The 18,429-nt window shown below is 36.1% G+C and overlaps 5 protein-coding genes and 1 pseudogene across 5 annotated transcripts; 2 read left to right on the plus strand and 4 right to left on the minus strand.

Annotated features, from left to right (window-relative positions):
- Nucleotides 1-440: 440 nt before the first annotated feature.
- LOC18054150 (xyloglucan endotransglucosylase/hydrolase protein 22) lies at nucleotides 441-1,748 on the plus strand. Its single transcript, XM_024177683.1, has 3 exons — nucleotides 441-765; nucleotides 890-1,083; nucleotides 1,173-1,748. Exons 1-3 carry the CDS (start codon nucleotides 502-504, stop codon nucleotides 1,573-1,575), a joined length of 861 nt encoding a protein of 286 aa, XP_024033451.1. The 5' UTR covers nucleotides 441-501; the 3' UTR covers nucleotides 1,576-1,748.
- Nucleotides 1,749-3,342: 1,594 nt separating this feature from the next.
- On the plus strand, nucleotides 3,343-4,648 carry LOC18054151 (probable xyloglucan endotransglucosylase/hydrolase protein 23). The gene is made up of 3 exons (XM_006453351.2): nucleotides 3,343-3,697; nucleotides 3,826-4,019; nucleotides 4,109-4,648. The coding sequence occupies exons 1-3, from the start codon at nucleotides 3,437-3,439 to the stop codon at nucleotides 4,509-4,511; spliced, it is 858 nt and encodes a 285-aa protein (XP_006453414.1). The 5' UTR covers nucleotides 3,343-3,436; the 3' UTR covers nucleotides 4,512-4,648.
- Nucleotides 4,649-6,126: 1,478 nt separating this feature from the next.
- LOC18054152 (xyloglucan endotransglucosylase/hydrolase protein 24) lies at nucleotides 6,127-7,110 on the minus strand. Its single transcript, XM_006453352.1, has 3 exons — nucleotides 6,844-7,110; nucleotides 6,556-6,749; nucleotides 6,127-6,469 (listed from the first exon to the last, which is right to left on the minus strand). The coding sequence occupies exons 1-3, from the start codon at nucleotides 7,108-7,110 to the stop codon at nucleotides 6,127-6,129; spliced, it is 804 nt and encodes a 267-aa protein (XP_006453415.1).
- A 2,042-nt stretch (nucleotides 7,111-9,152) lies between these two features.
- On the minus strand, nucleotides 9,153-10,415 carry LOC18054153 (annotated as a pseudogene).
- Nucleotides 10,416-11,244: 829 nt separating this feature from the next.
- On the minus strand, nucleotides 11,245-13,505 carry LOC18054154 (NAC transcription factor 25). The gene is made up of 3 exons (XM_006453354.2): nucleotides 13,164-13,505; nucleotides 12,322-12,602; nucleotides 11,245-12,213 (listed from the first exon to the last, which is right to left on the minus strand). Exons 1-3 carry the CDS (start codon nucleotides 13,480-13,482, stop codon nucleotides 11,245-11,247), a joined length of 1,569 nt encoding a protein of 522 aa, XP_006453417.1. The 5' UTR covers nucleotides 13,483-13,505.
- A 2,903-nt stretch (nucleotides 13,506-16,408) lies between these two features.
- On the minus strand, nucleotides 16,409-18,105 carry LOC18054155 (protein ATAF2). Its single transcript, XM_006453355.1, has 3 exons — nucleotides 17,778-18,105; nucleotides 17,005-17,285; nucleotides 16,409-16,909 (listed from the first exon to the last, which is right to left on the minus strand). The coding sequence occupies exons 1-3, from the start codon at nucleotides 18,103-18,105 to the stop codon at nucleotides 16,409-16,411; spliced, it is 1,110 nt and encodes a 369-aa protein (XP_006453418.1).
- Between the last annotated feature and the right edge of the window lie 324 nt (nucleotides 18,106-18,429).

Raw genomic sequence — 18,429 nt, forward strand, 5'->3', positions numbered from 1 at the left:
GTTCTATGTTATTCTTAGTATTATTATAATATTAGTTATTTGCTCTTGATTTGAGAATCAATAAAAAAAAAAAAAAGCTGAAAATCTGAAGAGAGGGTCACATTATGTGAATTCAACTGTCTTCAGTAGTGGCGGTGGGAAAATCTAATAAGAGTCGGCTGGTCGTGGGACCAGGACAGCGGGAGATACTAAACTAAACGGAAGTCGTTTGGTCCCAAAAATAATGCAAAAACCGCGTGCTATAATAAAATATGGCTGGTCGGATAATGCTTGTTAGTGCGGTATGTACAGCTATTTTATTATACTTTTTTCAAGCCAACAACTGTCCACAGCCGAGCTCACTGGACCTTTCCCTGCACTTTCCTCTGCATTTTACATTCCCCACCTTCACCAGCTATAAATACAACACAATGGTCTTAAACACATTCATCGCTCCAGTTTCGAATTATCAACTTCTCTCTGTTCATTCAAACACTACTTGTACCTCGTTTGCTCAAGCATATGTCTATGGCTTCGATGTTGCATTTGTTTCTTGTGCTTGGCTCTTTGATGGCTGCCTCTGCTGGTAACTTCTACAAAGATTTTGACATCACCTGGGGAGATGGCCGTGCCAAGATGCTCAACAATGGCGACCTTCTTACTCTTTCCCTCGATAAAGCTTCTGGCTCAGGATTCCAGTCCAAGAATGAGTATCTATATGGCAAGATTGACATGCAGCTCAAGCTTGTCCCTGGCAACTCTGCTGGCACAGTCACTGCTTATTACGTAAGTTCCTCCTTTTAATACAACTTAATCATACGCAAGTATTATGTTTGCAAAAGGGCTCGTAGTTGAATAATCATATGTGATGATACATATAAATATCTTCTTTTTTTTTTTTCTAATGCAGCTAAAATCACCGGGATCAACATGGGATGAGATAGACTTTGAATTCCTGGGAAATTCAAGTGGTGACCCTTACACTCTTCATACCAATGTATTTACAAATGGCAAAGGTGACAGAGAGCAACAATTTCACCTCTGGTTTGACCCCACTGCTGACTTTCACACCTATTCTATCCTCTGGAATCCTCAGCGCATTATGTAAGCAATATTTTCCTTCAATCTCCATCGTTTGTTTTTTCCTTGTCGTTCAATCTGCTTAGACTTATCAATGTTTACTTAATTTTCAGCTTCTCTGTTGATGGCACCCCAATAAGAGAATTTAAGAACTCAGAGTCAATTGGCGTTCCATTCCCAAAGAATCAGCCAATGAGAATATACTCTTCTCTTTGGAATGCTGATGACTGGGCCACAAGAGGTGGCCTCGTGAAGACAGATTGGACGCATGCTCCTTTCACTGCTTCCTACAGAAACTTTAATGCTGAAGCTTGTGTTTGGTCTAATGGAAAATCTTCTTGCGCTTCAAATTCTGCTTCCTCTACATCCAGCAACGGTGCTTGGTTCTCACAAGAGCTAGATTCAACAAATCAAAATAGGCTGAAATGGGTGCAGAAGAATTACATGATTTACAATTACTGCACTGATACAAAGAGATTTCCTCAGGGCCTTCCTGCAGAATGCAGAATCTCCTAGAGAAAATAATCAACAAGACACTTAAAAATTATTTTATTCTTTCGTGTAATCATTCAATGGTTATTCAATTCATGTAGATTCTGGAGTCAGATTCTTTGTTTCTCTGTAATCAATAAAATGGCATGTTAGTCCAATTTTTACCATATGTAACACTGGTTAATGAATTTAAAAAAGGATAATGTTATGCGTACTTGCGTGGTATACAAATTAAGTATGCTAACTAAGTAAACATAATATTACTATTTCAAAAGATTTTGTTCTTCTTTGTTGTTATTCTTCGTAAGCTTTAGCATATAGTTATAAGCCTAATTAAAGGTATTGACATGATGACTCATTAATAAAGCTTTTAGACCCTAGATTGGAATATGAAGAATTATCGAGGAAGCATGAAGATAAAAGAGCAAATGAGTCTCCACCAGAATGAGAAGAAAATGTACTGCGCGTGGGCGTTACCGTATTTGTGTCAATCGAGGAGAAATTTTGGCCATTGATTAGTATTTGATAAGGCAGTAAAAGGGTAAAATGGCAAAAATAAAATTAAAAAAACTAACCGAGTGAACTTACACAAGTCGATGAGGAAGAGTGATGCATACCGTTATTGGATGAGGAATGTGCTTGTTAATTAACAATGAGAGATTGATAGGAGGACAAGGTGCGAGCCAGCTCTCGAGTGTTGATATTTCAAGGCGAGCCAACCTCGCCATGCCACCACCGCCTTTCCAGTTAAACAAATAAAACATTCTCTAGTATAAGTGGTAGTATACAAAACAGCAAAATCTTCAGTCCGTTCGATTTAAATACCAATATCTATAAATTCCTTAATAATAATAATAAGCATATCTTCCAATTCCATATGCGTTTTATTACACAGGAAATCACCAGGAAGTATGTGTTATCAATTAACCTAAAATTAGGATACAAATTCACAGTTTCATGTTACTAGGAAGCATCTGTATCGGAAATATAGGGATACATATTTCTTAGATGTTAGATCCATGTTTCATGTTAGGGACTCCAGTAAAGACTTGTCTTTAATTTTCTTGGGTCAAGCCATTTTCGTTTTTACATAGCAAAGGTTTCTTGTTCAAATCTCAGCGTGCTCAATTTTTTGCGAATAACACACGTATATGTTTCAATTCTTGTATGTTCAAGAACCTCTAATTCAATCTCCTATCTCCGCTTTTGGAACGACATGACCTTCAAACTGGATCCATGTTTCACACGGGCAGGTCTTTCAACACTTTAATGCTATTTTCTGGACTCCTGTTTAACGTCTTAAGCTTTTGAACCAAATGATTTCCTGATAATAAATATAGTTATAAAAAAAAATCTGTTAATTAAGTACGTCATTGAACAATTTTTTTTCTTTTTCTTTTGAGCATAAAATGGAAAAAAAAAATCTCGAGAGAGAAGAGCACCCAGTGAATTCTACATTTTCTTTTTTGTGTTTTGACTGGCGGTGGTTGGAAAAAAAAAAAAATCTAATAAGAGTCAGCCGGTGGTGGGAACAGAACAGCAGTACATAATAAGTACTTGAGTCTCAAAAGTAATGCAAAGCCGCGTATTGTAATAAAAAAAAAAGTCCCTGTTGTAGCGTGTTCTGTTAGTGCGATTCGGACAGCTGTTTTTATTTCATCACGCTATTTTACGCAAACAACTGGCCACAGCTGAAGCTGAACTAACTGGAGCTTCCCATTACTTTCCTCTGCTTTCGTTATACTCACCTTCACCAGCTCAATCAAGCTATAAATACCAAACCCTGGTGAGATCCCAAACACACTCATCGCTTCACTTTCAAAAATTTCAAACTTCTCTCCAACTCAAATTCTTCTATCTTGTTGTTGCTCAGACGAAAGCTTCCATGGCTTCAGTATTGCATCTGTCGCTGCTGCTTCTTGGCTCTTTGATGGTTGCCTCTGCTGGTAACTTCCACCAAGATTTTGATATCACTTGGGGAGACGGGCGTGCTAATATACTCAACAACGGCCAGCTTCTTACTCTTTCCCTTGATAAAGCCTCTGGCTCCGGCTTCCAGTCCAAGAATGAGTATCTATTCGGCAAGATTGATATGCAACTCAAACTAGTCCCTGGCAACTCTGCCGGCACTGTCACTGCTTATTATGTAAGTTCCTGCCTTTATATGAATAAACAATATGCATGTTTGATCATCACCCTTTATATGAATAAACAATATGCATGTTTGATCATCATGTATCTGACATATAGACCTTTGATTTTTTGTTCACGCAGTTAAAATCGCCAGGATCAACATGGGATGAGATAGACTTCGAGTTCTTGGGGAATTTAAGTGGTGACCCTTACACTCTGCATACCAATGTATTCACAAATGGCAAAGGTGACAAAGAACAACAATTTCACCTCTGGTTTGACCCCACTGCTGACTTTCACACCTATTCTATCCTCTGGAATCCTCAGCGCATTGTGTAAGCAATATTTTCCTTCAATCTCCATCATTTCTTCTTTCCTTGTCATTCAATCTGCTTAGACTTATCAATGTTTACTTAATTTTCAGCTTCTCTGTGGATGGTACTCCCATAAGAGAGTTCAAGAACTCAGAGTCAATTGGAGTTGCATTCCCAAAGAATCAGCCAATGAGAATATACTCATCTCTCTGGAATGCTGATGACTGGGCTACAAGAGGTGGCCTTGTCAAGACAGATTGGACGCATGCTCCCTTCACGGCTTCCTACAGAAACTTCAACGCTGATGCCTGTGTCTGGTCTAATGGAAAATCTTCTTGCGCTTCAAGTTCACCTTCCTCTCCATCCAGCAGCAGTGCCTGGTTCTCACAAGAGCTTGATTCAACAAGTCAAGAAAGGCTGAAATGGGTGCAGAAGAATTACATGATTTACAATTATTGCGCTGATGCAAAGAGATTTCCCCAGGGACTCCCTGCAGAATGCAGAACCTCTTAGAAGTTTTGCAAAATCAACACATACATCAAAAAAATTTATTCTTTTTGTCAATTCTTTGATTCTTTGTTGTATTTTGTCGTCAATAAAATGGCAAATTAGTCCAACTTTCTCAATGTAATACAAAATTTAGCATATAAATATCATGAGATTATGTTCTCTACTCTTCGCATGCTTGCTATATGTTCTTCTTTGGCTAGGTTTTAACGTAGAAACGACCAAACCTCTTCACATATGCAATGGTACTCTAAATTTTTGACTGACTTAACGGGTAAGGACTAGCAAAATATTCTATTGCCATTAAAACGACTTCTCTCATTTGGGACTTTTATCAAACATCTTGCAAGCAAACGATTAAAATTCACCGACACCCACTCCGAGATTTTTTTTTTAATGTCCTGTTAAAATAGTACACCCAACAGTAACATGACAATAAAAAGATAAATCAAGAACAAATACAATCACAATTGTATCCAGTTATTTAATTCTTATATTCATCTTTGATTCTTTCATGTAGTATTCATGCATGTTCACAAATTTAGGATCCAAGCTTTATGGCATTTTGGGATTGAGCATCTTCTTGATTGGGGGCGTGAACGGTTAATACACCTAATAATTGCAACCTTTGGTTTTCTCAATCAAATAATAATAATAATAACATAAAGGGACTTGGATGTAAATAGAACATACAGTATGGACGTCCGACGTCCCCAGATTTTACATTTTTGGTGAATTTCAACAATTACCAAAAAGATCAAATAATAATAATAATAATAAATGAAAAGATATATATTTATTTCTAAAAGAACATTAACTAAGCTCACCATGTTTGTTAAATTTGTCAATTATCAACATTTATGCTATACAAATCACAAACTTCATAACTGATTCAAGTCATATATTAATGCAACAAATAAAAAAATATAATAAATTTAAAAAATAATAATAATAAATTAAAATAGAAAATTAGAACGATAGCACGTAAAAGGTTGATTAGTTGAGATGAATATGATAGTCAAATGTTAGATGCTGGCAATGAAGTTTATAGGGAAGATTAGAATAATATTCCGAGTAGATATGAGAGAAATTTTTTTTGGGTGAGTATCATTGATTCAATATCTATTAGTTTTGAAGTTTGAAATAGAATGAATAGAATACTAGATGTTTTAAAATCTAACATTTATAATTTTAATAGAGTAGTTATTTTTGGGAAAGGGAAAACGTTGAATTTTTTTCTTGTAATTATTAACCAAATAAAGTTTCAAAGGCTTAGAATAATTATTATACCATAAATATCACATTTTTATAAAAAAAATTATTTTTAAAGTAAAGATTATTAAATATAGAGATAATTATGAATGAGAATAATAATAGGGAGATTCCTAAAAATTAAATTTTCCTTCAATATATACGCAACTTTAAAAAATTAGAATCTTAAAATAAATATTATTATTATGTTAATAAATAGCTATTCAAAATACAAAACCAGCCGACTACCTAATTCGGATAGTGCTAAAGGCATCCCTCACTACTAATTAGCTTACATTTTATCATTTAATGTTATGTTATACAAGACAGCTCCTGTACCTAGGCGCTAAAGTTTTTGGAACAGCCAGCTTTAATGGACAGCGCATTCTTTGGGAAAGCCCTGGGGAAATCGCTTGGTGTCAGTGCAGTAATTGTAAATCATGTGATTCTTCCGCACCCAGTAAAGCCTCCGTTGGTTTGTGGAATCCATTTGTTGCAAGAGCCAGGCACGGCTACCATCAACCTTGAAATTTCTGTAAGAAGCAGTGAAAGGAGCTTGGCTCCAATCCGTCTTGATTAGCCCACCTCTTGTAGCCCAGTCATCAGCATTCCAAAGAGATGAGTATATTCTCATTGGCTGATTCTTTGGTAATGGAACGCCTATAGCCTCCAGGTTTCTGAACTCTCTAATTGGAATACCATCAACAGAGAAGCTGAAATAATGCAATTAATTGAACAACACAAGTCAATAAAATTGTAGAAGCGAATGACATACTAATAAGAGAGAAATGGACTTTACACAATGCGTTGAGGATTCCAGAGAACTGAATAAGTGTGAAAGTTGACTGTGGGGTCAAACCAGAGATGAAATTGCTGCTCTCTGTCACCCTTGCCTTGGCTGTACACATTTGTGTGAACTGTGTACGGATGACCACTGAGGTTTCCCAAGAATACAAAGTCTATCTCATCCCATGTTGGTCCTTGTGAGCGTAGCTACAACATCAAAGACTCTCATAATTAATATTAATTAGCATCATTACAAAGAAATCAATGAAAACAGCAGGTGTTGATAAAAAGAAAAGCGTACATAATAAGCAGTGACAGTGCCAGCAGAGTTGCGAGGGACAAGCTTGAGTTGCATATCAATCTTGCCGAATAAGTATTGTTTCTTGGACTGGAAGCCTGAGCCAGAGTAATGGTCGAGATTGAGAGTAAGCAGTTGGCCGTTGTTGAATATTTTCCCATGACCATCTCCCCATGTGATATCAAATTCCTCATTGAAATTACCAGCAGAAACAGCAGCTAAACGCCCAACAAAAGTACACATCATCACCCCAAACGAATCAGAACCCATATCTTTCAGGATTTTGGGATCTGGAGCTCGCTATACTGAATAGTGCATAAATTATTACTAGTTTTGCATGGATGTAATGTAATATTATATAGGGGATTGGAGTATAGAAATGGACAAAAGAGAGTGAAGAAGAGGGTGCGTTTGGATGGTTGTTTCATGTTTGCCGTTTCTGAGAGTGCAAAGTTGTCAACAGCTGGCTGTGCCATGAATTGAAAGAGAGGCAAATTTGGCTGTTTCTCATTTGCAGACAGATTATATGACATGGCCCCAAATTCCAAATGGGGTTCGGTGCCTGCATGCATACCCACTTGATCTTGAATTGCGATCATGATTATCCGGTACTCGCACATATCTATGTAGATACGGGTTTAGGTTGTACTTTTGCTTCTGCCGATTCCACCACCACAGTCCTTGGGGCTCAATCCCGCGTCAAATTCTTTCAAGCATTTGACAGACGGTCGGTTAGTCATTGTCGTACTTGTGAACAGGATCAGGTCAAGGAACGGGGGTCCATTAGATGACTACGATACAAAAGGCCAGCTGGTGATATATCATCTAAAACATTGTTACTCGAACACAATCTATCCTTGAAAATAAACCAGAATATCATCCTTCTATTGAAATGCTGTCAAATACATTGTTGCCCACTTTCCATTAATTACCTCGAGGGTTGGGGAACAGATTATGTTGTATTGTATTCGTTCTCTTGGTTTGTACTTTTTAATTTTCTTGCAACAGTAAGCCGAGATAAAGAGATTTGATTCTTTATTTAAACAAAAAAAGGAGAGAAACCAGAATGTAGGTCCAAAGAATAATGACAGTTGAGTACGAAGTCTGTTCATGCAACCCACAAATTGATTCATAAAATTTTTTTAACCTTTCTTATAACATGCAGTAGTCTTTTTATAGTGTGGACATCCTTATTTTATTTTCATGCGAATATACTTTAAAACCGTAGAATTTAAGAAAATTAACTTTTAACTCACTTAAGCCCTACGATTTTACAGTTCATTTAAAAACTAAATCTTTTAAACAACACAGTATAAAAGTGTATCCGTATTAAAAAAAATACGGCGTCCACACCTGAGAATGATTATAACATGCAGTATCCCAAAAAAAATTGGTATTAATTTCAAGACATTCAAAGTGTCAGTTCAAACATATTGTAAAGGAAATTACACTTTAACACTCTCTAGCACTCTCTTCCAGCATCTTGGCTGAAGCTTTCTCAAAAGACCCTGGCCGGCTTTGCCTTAATAAACAAGTCGTTGAGGCAAATTAGGACATTGTTGGCGCATGCTTTGGGTTCAGTGATTAGTTAATTACGTATTATATAACTCGTCTTTCTTAACACTTGGTGACATGTTTCCTGTGAGCAGTATCATAACGGTATAAATTTTCAATGTAATATACAATCTCCCCATGCATGGGCGGCTACATGTGACTTGGATAAAAGCCATGGCGAAATGAGATTATGGATTGCTCTGCATGAGTTAGGAAAGAAAATTCTTAGGGTAATTGAACACTGAACAAAATCTGAATATTGTTCGATTTGAGGAAAACAATCAACTTTGTTAAATTTTTTGCAGTTATCTTTGGAAGAAGTTTGGGATACTTATGCAAATCATAAATGGCCCATTAGAGCTCGGCCTGCAAGGTTCATGATTCTTGAACTAATTTCATTTGGGCCTAGCAGGGACCTGATGAGTCCTTAATATCAATACCTACCCATTTCTTCTTGATAATTGGCATATATAATAAGGGTAAATAATATATTATATTACTTTGTAGAATAATTATCTAATGATGAGGATGCCAACCGAAGTCCAAAATGAAAAAATAAAAAGAAAAATGAATTTTGATGAAACCATCCTACATCATTTATTACTATTATTTAGATGCATCAAGTGGGAAGCGATATTCTTATGTTATATGATTGATGGCAATCAAGAAACCCTATTGAGAAAAGTAGAAGAAAGAATAAAAATATAATTGAAATACGAATTTCCAAACACTGAATGGATTAGAAAAGATTCATCGTCCTAATTTTTGTTGGTGCATTCTTGGGGGAGGCACTGAGGGAACCAACTTGTGTCTGCGCAATAATTGTAAACCATGTAATTTTGCTGCACCCATTTTAGCTTCCTTTGGCTTGAAGAGTCGAGCTCCTGTGAAAACCATGTATTTTTAGTTGCGGGATTCGAGCTGCAAGAAGATATTCCGATGGACAAAACACAAGCTTTTGCATTGAAGTTTCCGAAGGAAGCAGTGAAGGGAGCCTGAGACCAGTCTGTTTTCGCCAGGCCCCCTCTTGTAGCCCAGTCATCGGCATTCCACAGGCTAGCATACATTCTCATTGATTGTTTTTTGGGATACGGAATGCCGAATGATTCGAGATTCTTGAATTCTCTGATGGGTCTGCCATCGATATAGAAGCTGAACAAAAAGAAAATGTAATAAAAAGTTAATGCGAGCTTGATAAAATTAAATCCAGGATTCGAATTTCGCTCACATCAGGGTTGTGTATGTACTAACACAATGTGACCTGGATTCCAGAGGATTGAATAAGTGTGAAAATCGGCAGTGGGATCAAACCAGAGGTAGAATTGTTGCTCTCTGTCACCTTATCCTTGTGTGTAGACATTTGTGTGAACAATGTAAGGGTTGCCACTCAAATTCCCCAGGAATTCGAAGTCTATTTCATCCCATGATGCCCCTGGAGATTTTAGCTGCACCATAGCAAGTCTACGTATCAACATAATGATGTGACGACTGACAAACAAATTATATGTGAAAGGGAAAAAGAATCTTTCATTAAGGAGCTTACATAGTAGGCAGTGACAGTGCCAGCAGAGTTGTTGGGAACAAGCTTGAGCTGCATATCAAATTTTCCATAGAAAAATTCATTCTTAGACTGGAAGCCAGAGCCAGATGCTTTGTCGAGAGACAGAGTAAGAAGCTTGCCTTTGTTGAGAATCTTGGCACGTCCATCACCCCATGTAATATCAACATCTTTGTTAAAATTACCAGCATTTGCAACAATGAAAGAGCTTGTGACAATAAAAGAGAACAAGAAAATTGGATAAGAAGAATAAGAATAGCAAGGCATTGACTTCGGGAACGTTATGCAACTTAGTTTGACACACTTGAGAATACTGAGTTCCAGGCTATTTATTGGAGCTGCTGGTTAGTGCATCGAATGTTCGCCAAATATTGAAATGTATAGTTGGTTGGTGGGGTGAGTTGAGAACTGAACAGCTGGATAGCAAAAACAAGTGCACATTGAAAATGGGCATCTTTGTCATAACTTTAAGCCAGTCAAATTGCTTGCGGGCATTATTTTACAGGAGAGATGAGCATAGTTGCTACTTGCTTCCTAGGTTATTTCCACCTACTCCTGAGCATTTGGCATATCCACCGACAAATAATGCGATGCCACTTCCATGAAAATTTGTTTTCTAGTATGTTCTAGTGGACACCCAGAAGTTGCCAGATCAAAGAGAAATGGTTTTGGATTTACTATATTGTAGCATTAGATTTCCCCACTTCCCTCTTAGGATTCTGAAAACATCGAGGGAGACCATGAAAGTTTTTAAGGCTGAAAAAATAGGGCATACCCCATGGAAAATGTAATAGCATTATATATATCCAGAAGAAACAGCAGCTGCCAGAAGCTTGTAACCCTATGTCAACAAAATATAAAGTAACCAAATGGGCAACTCATAACCATTATAATTGAACCAAAAGAATTTCAACTGGATCCCCCATGGCATATATCAAAACAAACCAAAAATCTATACTTTTAATGACATAGGAAGCGGGAATAATATTTATGAATCAGTGTGATTTATAAAAGGATAGCCACATCCACCTTATTTAAAAATTTGCATGGCAATCAAGACAAATTTAAAATCTATCAACATGAGGCACTTGCAAAGTGAGAGAAATTGGGTCCACAACTAAAATAGAAGATAGAGTCCTCTAAGAAAATAATCCATTAATCGTCCTAGAGAAAAATCTATGGAAATGTTCACGTCAAGCACAAAGTTAGTAGTAACTATGACTACGTTTTCAATCAACAAATCTGTCAAAGCCAGTCATCATCGATCATCGAAGGATAAAAAAATGGCAGAGTTAGAATTTCCGGGAGTTATGATAATCCGGATCAAAGCAATTGTCGTCAGAAGGGTCCTTCAAAAAATCATCCGGGGGACATTCATTTAACTGTTCAAATTTCATATCGCTCTCCAAACCTTGAAATGGTCTTGCTGCTGCAGCTGATGATGATTCTGCCACTTGATTAGAAGTAGCAAACATATGATGATGAGGATATGTCTGGAAAGGTCTTGCTGCTGCTGATGATGATATTTCTGCAGGTTGATTAGGATTCCGATTTGAAGTAGCAAACATATGTTGATGAGGATATGCCTGGAAAGGTCTTCCCCTTGCTGCTGCTGATGATTCGGCAGCTTCATTAGGATTCTGATTAGCAGTCGGAATCATTATATGTTGAGTCCATGGAGAGCTCTGCCCCATAGAATTGTTATACGAATAAGGAGCAATTGTAGGGAACCTCCCCTGAGAAACTGAAACTGAAACATTTTGATTTGTCATTCCAGGGAACCTTCCTTGAGAATCTGAAACATTGTGATTAGCCAATCGAGGGAGCCTTCCTTGAGAATAGGGAACATTGTGATTAGGCATTCCAGTGACCCTGCCTTGAGCATATGGAACATAGTAATTAGGCATTTCAGGAACCCTGCCTTGAGAATATGGGACATTGTGATTAACAAAGTGGCTCTGATGATAAATGAAAGTATCATCATATGAATTGAGAAATCCTCCCTGATTGTAGAAACCAGACATATCAATGATTCGAGGACCTTCAGGACCGTGAGGCATGAAAGTTTCATTGGGCAGCGTAGCAGAGTCTTCAACTCCCATATCAATGGCTCCATTATCCTGAAATTCAGTGTCTGATTGTGGATCATCTTGGCCTGAAATTGAATCATCCTGTCGCGAAGTTGAAGGTCTTGAAGACGACAGCTTAGATCTATCCTGGTCCCTTTTCTTATATATCTTACACAGTACCCAATCATCTAACTGCAATCAACATAATATATAAAAGCAAAACTCATCAGCAAACCAACATTGTAAAATTGCTGCAACACATCACATATGACACAGAAAGAAGCTACAAAATTTAGTTACCCTCATGTCATCTCCACTGATTCTGGTCCTTGGAGGACCCTCCAATCTAAATTCATGCATTATCCATTCAGTTTTATCTCCCCTTGGGGGTTTTCCCATGTAGAAGACCAATGCCTTCTTGAATCCAACGACAACGTCGTCGTTTTTGATAGGTTTGTCAGCTCCAGTTGCCTTCCAGAATCCATCTCCAGCAGCTCTATTGGGTCTTGTCCCGTTTTTGTACTTTCTCTCTCTTGGAGTAAAAAAGTACCATTCATTCTCACCAAACGGCTTATACTTTTCTGTGCATTATTAATACAGAATCATCATTGTATCAATCACCCAAAAAAAAAAAAAAGATCTACACTTCCTGATTCCATTATATGGAATACGGAATAATATCAACATAAATATTTATAGTCTTTGTTTTGGATACATACAAGCACCAAACTACGAGACCATATGTAGAAAATTAAATCAGCATTCAACAACGCAAAGAAGTAACTTTTAACTCAAGAAACTGAAGAGCAGACCATTTTATTTCAAGAAACTCAAGAAATGCCCACTCCAATTACAAATGAACTCAAGAAAAGCGCTAAGAGCATTACCAAAGTACGAAAACAAATCAAATTATGAGACTATATGTATAACGAACGCAAAGGAAACACTTCTAACTCAAGAAACTAAACCATTTCAAGAAACTCAAGAAGTTACACTCTAATTAATAACCAAATGAACTCAAGAAAAAGAAAGAACTTAATATGCGTAAGTGCATTACTTAATTTAAAGAAAAATACCAGCAAGGCAATTGCAAAAAAACAAAAGAAACAAAAAAGAGAAATGGGGTGGTGGGTATTTTTAACCTGAAAGTGTATCAGGATTAAATTTGTACAAGTGAACTTCCTTAATCCGATTTGGTGGCAAAGGTTCATTCATTCTCTTCCTCCGCAAGTAATGAACTAGAAGCTCTATGTCGTGAGGCTTGAACCTGTAACCAGGAGGAAAGTTATCATCGAACTCAGGACCCTTAGCAGCATTCATCCGATTCCGCACAGGTGGTGAAGCATCACGAGTATGATCTATAGGCCTTTTTCCTTTAGGGCCTTGGCCATTAGGGTTTTTACCATTGCGGTCTTGGCCGTTAGGGTCTTGGTCCTTATCTCCCTGCTGCTGGTCCGGCATTGATAACTTTTACCGAAACTTGAAGGAGACGCTGCTTTCCCTATAAAATTGACCTCACAAGAATATTTGTTGTGATCAGATACATCAAGAATATTTGTTGTGATCAGATGCATGGGGGCTGTTAGGGCCCTAATAGTTTATTTTATTTTAATTGCTTGTTTTAATTTCTTTCCTATTAGTATTAGCTTTTCTTATTTCAATTAAAGTCCTTATTAAATTACAATTAGGATTGTCTTGAACTACTATAAGTAAGTGGTTCTTATTATGTTTTTAGGACGCAAGTAATAAAATTAATTTTAATTCCTATTAATTCTTCTCCCTTCTCTTTAACTTCTTCATCTATTCTCTCTTAATTCTCTAATCAAAACCCTAGAATCCTATTAGGGGCTTATTTTATACTAATTTATTTGGATTATATAACATTAAATAAAGTAGATACTTTTTCTAACTGATCGGTTTATCAAACGGTTTTCGGAAGGCGATTTATCCTTTGGATTCAGTTAAGATGCCAATCTATCGGTGGTCAATGATTTGATGGTTATGATTGAGTTCAATGATTCCAGAATGTGTGCTTTAGTAGCTGTCATTGAAGCTGATGTGGCGAAATATGATAGTTTCTGCTGATGTAGTTGATTGAGAAGCAGTAAAATTCTTCAAAGTAGAAGTAGAATAGAAGTTATTTCACTGCCTTATCTTTTAGCAAAATGAGAGAATATAGGATAGCTTCTTGTTCATTTAATGCAATCCTTAGCATAATCCGACATATTTGCTCCTTTCCAGCACTGTAGCTGCAGTAGTTCCGCGGAATTTAAAAAAAAAAAATCGATACATGAACAAGAGGGACAAACGATATAACCCGGTTTTCTATTTTTATTAACATATTTTTAGTTCTCCAAATTGATCTTACATTAGCTATATACATAATTTAATGTAATTCTCGATAAATAGTTGGTGCATGTAATTTCATAAATATATATTTCAATCGAGTTAACTTAATAATAGGGATGAAAATGAAGAATTAGGAGGTCTAGTATGGATTATTTTGCAGGTGGCACTACAAGGAGGAGGAGTTTTATGTGATCACTCCGCAGTCACAAATGACCTTTTTGTGACTGCTTTGTGGCAGTAACAAAAAGTCATTAACGCAGGCGTCCCGAAAGTTTTGTTACCGCATAGTCGCATACTTTACTCCAGCCTGTTTTCTGCAGTTATGTCCTTGCAGGGCGTTTATGGGCAATTTTGTCATCCAAAATATTGAGTAAATATGTTAAGAACTTGGCCCAAAAATTAACTCGCACGGCCCAGTATGAGTGCTGTGGTTGGACTAACCCCGGCATCCGAATTAATTTTCCACATTAAAATTTTGGAAAAAAAGAAAAAGAAAAAGAAATTGAACATGTTTCCTCCCAAGGAACTTGTTAATTGATGGCAGTCGATTCTGACTGCATTTTCTCACAACTTCGTTCTCAAACATTTCATATGCGAATTGTGGCTGGGATCTGATATTAATTTATTAAGTTTGGAATTTAGTTTGTAGTAAGATAACATTTTTTTTTAAAGTCTGAAATTAGAATGAATCTGAATTTTTCAGAAGTTTGAATGGATTTAAATAAAAAAAAATTGAATGAAACGTTTAGATTTCTTTTTTTTTTTTAATATATGAGTATAAATGACATCTTATTTGTTTTTATAACAAAAAAAAAAGGTTTTAAACTTGATTCTTTGATAATTATATCCTCATAAATTAAAACAAAAAAGGATTAGATCTTATAGTTGAGGAAATAAACTATTTTATACAGATATTTTTGGAATATAATATTTATTTTTCATGCAAACCTTTTCCATTCAAATAAAAGATATAAAAATTTATTTTTTCCATTCAAATGTAAATATCTAAAAATCAGACATAAATCACAAAAACAAATAACAAACTTCTAACGTTTGATAAACAATCTCTAAGTTATATTTTCTCGTGCATTGATCAGAGAAAATGCATATGACATTTGCTAAAGGAAACTCAAAAAGGTTTTAAGCTTTTAACATTACTTTCAAAGGCCATTCTGCAGCTCCGTTAGTTCATCATATCACACGGCTTCATAATTTCTATAGATTGAATTGAGTTTCTTGTTTCTCCAACTCAAATTTTTAGTCTCCTTTATGATAGGGTTGTGGTGGTAGGGATAAAACATTGCGCTCTATCTTAAAGAATATTTAGTTATGAACATCTAAAGAGATCGAGGAGAAAAATTTATCTCAAAATGACAAAAAGAAGAAAAAATAAAAGTACATCGGAGGTACATCGTTCATAAAGAATTTAAAAATCATAGAGCTTCAACAATATATAGTAGCCGTGCAGTTTATGCTCCTTTTTGTGATATATATGGCTTATTACATTCATAACAAATTGTTCCGTTACATTTTTTCTATTGGGATTTAAGGAAAAAAAATTCTGAAAACAGCTCTTGAATTGGAATTAAGAGAGATAAAAGAAACAACTCAAGCTTTGAGGCAAACAAAGAATATGATCGTCACGTAAATAATTTGGTATTCTAGGAAACTATGTATATAATTTTAGTGATTAGAAAATCTTGTTCAAAGAGCGTTACAACTGAAAACTGTGAGAAATAATCAGTTGTACTGTCAAAGTTGAGTTACAAATATTTTAAATATTTTGATAATGGTAACAGAATTAGTACCAAAAAGCTAAAGCAAATGGAGCCTTAGCATACCACCCATAGAAATAGCAACTCTCCTTGAATATCCATGCTGCTGACATTCATATAAATAACAATCAAAGTACACAGAATTGCAAGAAAAATTGAGTTCAAGAAAACCGACCTCTACTAAAGTACACTCTAACTAACTTATTATAAATGCCAATTAATGTCAGCTACCATTAACTAATCGAATCACAAAATGAAAAGAGTTATAAGTTCGTAAAATTATGAGGTAGAGGATCAAAACAATTGTCTTCCGAAGGGAGATCACTAAACACATCATCGGGCGGATATCCGAACTGTTCAGGCTTCATAGGGCTCTCCCACGTAGGATTATGATGGAGCATTTGCTGAAACCCCGACTGAGGGATTAAAGGAAGCCAATTCTGAGAATTACCCTGATGACCATCCTGAAAATTAGCATATGGACTCTGACAAGATAAAAGGACATTATCATATGCGCTGAAGAATCTTCCCTGGTTGTAGTAATCAGGCACATCAAAGATTCCAAGGCCTTCAGGCTTGAAATTTTCTGTTTTGGGCAGCATTTTAGCCTTTTCATCAACTGAAGTTTGTCCACTATCTTGAGATTGAGTTGCAACTTCGCTTCTTGATTGTTGATCCTCCTCTGAATCCTCTCGTTTTCGAGTAGAAGCTTTGGCTGACTGCTTTGTTTTCTTATAGATCCTACAGAGAACCCAGTCATCTAACTGCAAGGGACTTGTATGAAGCAGAAATTAGTCGAATAAAACCAAAAAAAAGAATCAAATAAAAATGAATTTGGACAACAAGGAAAATCATTTACCCTCATATCATTTCGGCCTTTTTGTTTCTGTGGTGGATTATTCACTATGTATTCATGCATGATCCAGTTAGTCTTATCACCCTTTGGAGCTTTTCCCTTGTAGAAGACCAATGCCTTCTTGAATCCAACCAAACTGCCATTGTGCTTAACAGGTTTATCAGCTCCTGTGGCCTTCCAGTACCCATCTGCAGCAGCTCGATTGGGTCTTAGACCATTTCGATATTTTCTATCTCTTGGTGTAAGGAAATAACATTCCATTTCACCAAGTGACTTGTACCTTTCTGTAAATCATTGCATCAGTGGACAGAATAAAAGAAATTTCATAAAGATATCATGAAACAAAAAAAATGTAGACAAACTAATACGAAAGAAATAACATATTATAAACGTTTTCAATATGAGGGGATTAAATTTTATATGCTGATTTACAACACCATCTAAATCTAAAATCATACCTGATGTAAAATCGCATCACATTAAAATATACACTGTAATATTATATATGTAATGGCATAAACATCTATCGTGAAAAAGAGTAGAGAAGCCACAAATATCCCAAGCGAAGACTACAAAATTTGAATAATAAAGAGTAGAGAAGCCACTAACGAGACTCAGAAAATTTCCATTCTAATAAATAATAATCTCGAGAAATAAGGAATAAACAGATTTTTTTATAAAAAAAATTAATCATATATGATGCGTGCCAATAAAACAACATACAACACAGAAATTGAGAAAATAAGAAATTAAAAGTGACTTTTTTTTCCCCTAACCTGTAAGTGTGTTAGGATTAAACCTATACAACTCCACCACCTTGATCTGGTTTGGAGGCAATGGCTGATTCAGTATCTTCCTCCGCAAGTAATAAACCACAAGTTCTCCATCGTGGGGTTTGAATCGGTAACCAGGCGGGAATGAATCAAAATAAGAATCATCAGCGATCAGATGATGACCAGTACTCTTCACAGGATGCCGTACAAGTGAAGCATCATCATTTTGCTTTTTAGGGCTTTCTCCATTAGGGTTTTCTCCACAAGGGTTTTGACCATTAGGGTTTTTCCCTTCATCCCCCAGCTGCTCCTTCTGTTTTTGGTCCTTCATGCAGGACGTAGGAAAATGATGCAGATGAAAAATGGACCAAATAGAAGTGATAGCTAGCTACTTTGTTCGTTGTGATAAGATTTATGTGACTTCATACAAATATTTTGGGACATCAGGTAGCTATTATTTCTAATTTGATTAATTGAAGTTTTACTTTTGTGTTTATCAAATAAGTGTAAAGTTATCTTTTTGCCACGTGTAAATGATGCTGGAGCCTAAGATGTCGGGGAAACGTGGCGGTGAATTTCAGTTGATGGAGCTAATTTGGAGGAGTCAATATCTGTCAACACATTTAAAGGTAAAGTTTAATTTCAAAACATTAAA

Source organism: Citrus clementina, unplaced genomic scaffold (assembly GCF_000493195.1).
Source record: "Citrus clementina cultivar Clemenules unplaced genomic scaffold, Citrus_clementina_v1.0 scaffold_1, whole genome shotgun sequence".
NCBI classification, from domain to species: domain Eukaryota; kingdom Viridiplantae; phylum Streptophyta; class Magnoliopsida; order Sapindales; family Rutaceae; genus Citrus; species Citrus x clementina.

What these genes read in the sequence shown, in the direction of transcription:
- LOC18054150 (XM_024177683.1), top strand. Translation starts at nt 502, where the DNA reads ATGTCTATGGCTTCGATGTTGCATTTGTTTCTTGTGCTTGGCTCTTTG. An exon ending in GCACAGTCACTGCTTATTAC is followed by an intron (nt 766 to 889) that starts GTAAGTTCCTCC and finishes TTTCTAATGCAG; the next exon opens with CTAAAATCACCGGGATCAAC. An exon ending in TGGAATCCTCAGCGCATTAT is followed by an intron (nt 1,084 to 1,172) that starts GTAAGCAATATT and finishes CTTAATTTTCAG; the next exon opens with CTTCTCTGTTGATGGCACCC.
- LOC18054151 (XM_006453351.2), top strand. Translation starts at nt 3,437, where the DNA reads ATGGCTTCAGTATTGCATCTGTCGCTGCTGCTTCTTGGCTCTTTGATG. An exon ending in GCACTGTCACTGCTTATTAT is followed by an intron (nt 3,698 to 3,825) that starts GTAAGTTCCTGC and finishes TTGTTCACGCAG; the next exon opens with TTAAAATCGCCAGGATCAAC. An exon ending in TGGAATCCTCAGCGCATTGT is followed by an intron (nt 4,020 to 4,108) that starts GTAAGCAATATT and finishes CTTAATTTTCAG; the next exon opens with CTTCTCTGTGGATGGTACTC.
- LOC18054152 (XM_006453352.1), bottom strand. Translation starts at nt 7,110, where the DNA reads ATGGGTTCTGATTCGTTTGGGGTGATGATGTGTACTTTTGTTGGGCGT. An exon ending in GCACTGTCACTGCTTATTAT is followed by an intron (nt 6,750 to 6,843) that starts GTACGCTTTTCT and finishes TTGATGTTGTAG; the next exon opens with CTACGCTCACAAGGACCAAC. An exon ending in TGGAATCCTCAACGCATTGT is followed by an intron (nt 6,470 to 6,555) that starts GTAAAGTCCATT and finishes GCATTATTTCAG; the next exon opens with CTTCTCTGTTGATGGTATTC.
- LOC18054154 (XM_006453354.2), bottom strand. Translation starts at nt 13,482, where the DNA reads ATGCCGGACCAGCAGCAGGGAGATAAGGACCAAGACCCTAACGGCCAA. An exon ending in TAATCCTGATACACTTTCAG is followed by an intron (nt 12,603 to 13,163) that starts GTTAAAAATACC and finishes AATAATGCACAG; the next exon opens with AAAAGTATAAGCCGTTTGGT. An exon ending in TCAGTGGAGATGACATGAGG is followed by an intron (nt 12,214 to 12,321) that starts GTAACTAAATTT and finishes TGTTGATTGCAG; the next exon opens with TTAGATGATTGGGTACTGTG.
- LOC18054155 (XM_006453355.1), bottom strand. Translation starts at nt 18,105, where the DNA reads ATGAAGGACCAAAAACAGAAGGAGCAGCTGGGGGATGAAGGGAAAAAC. An exon ending in TAATCCTAACACACTTACAG is followed by an intron (nt 17,286 to 17,777) that starts GTTAGGGGAAAA and finishes AATGATTTACAG; the next exon opens with AAAGGTACAAGTCACTTGGT. An exon ending in AAGGCCGAAATGATATGAGG is followed by an intron (nt 16,910 to 17,004) that starts GTAAATGATTTT and finishes AGTCCCTTGCAG; the next exon opens with TTAGATGACTGGGTTCTCTG.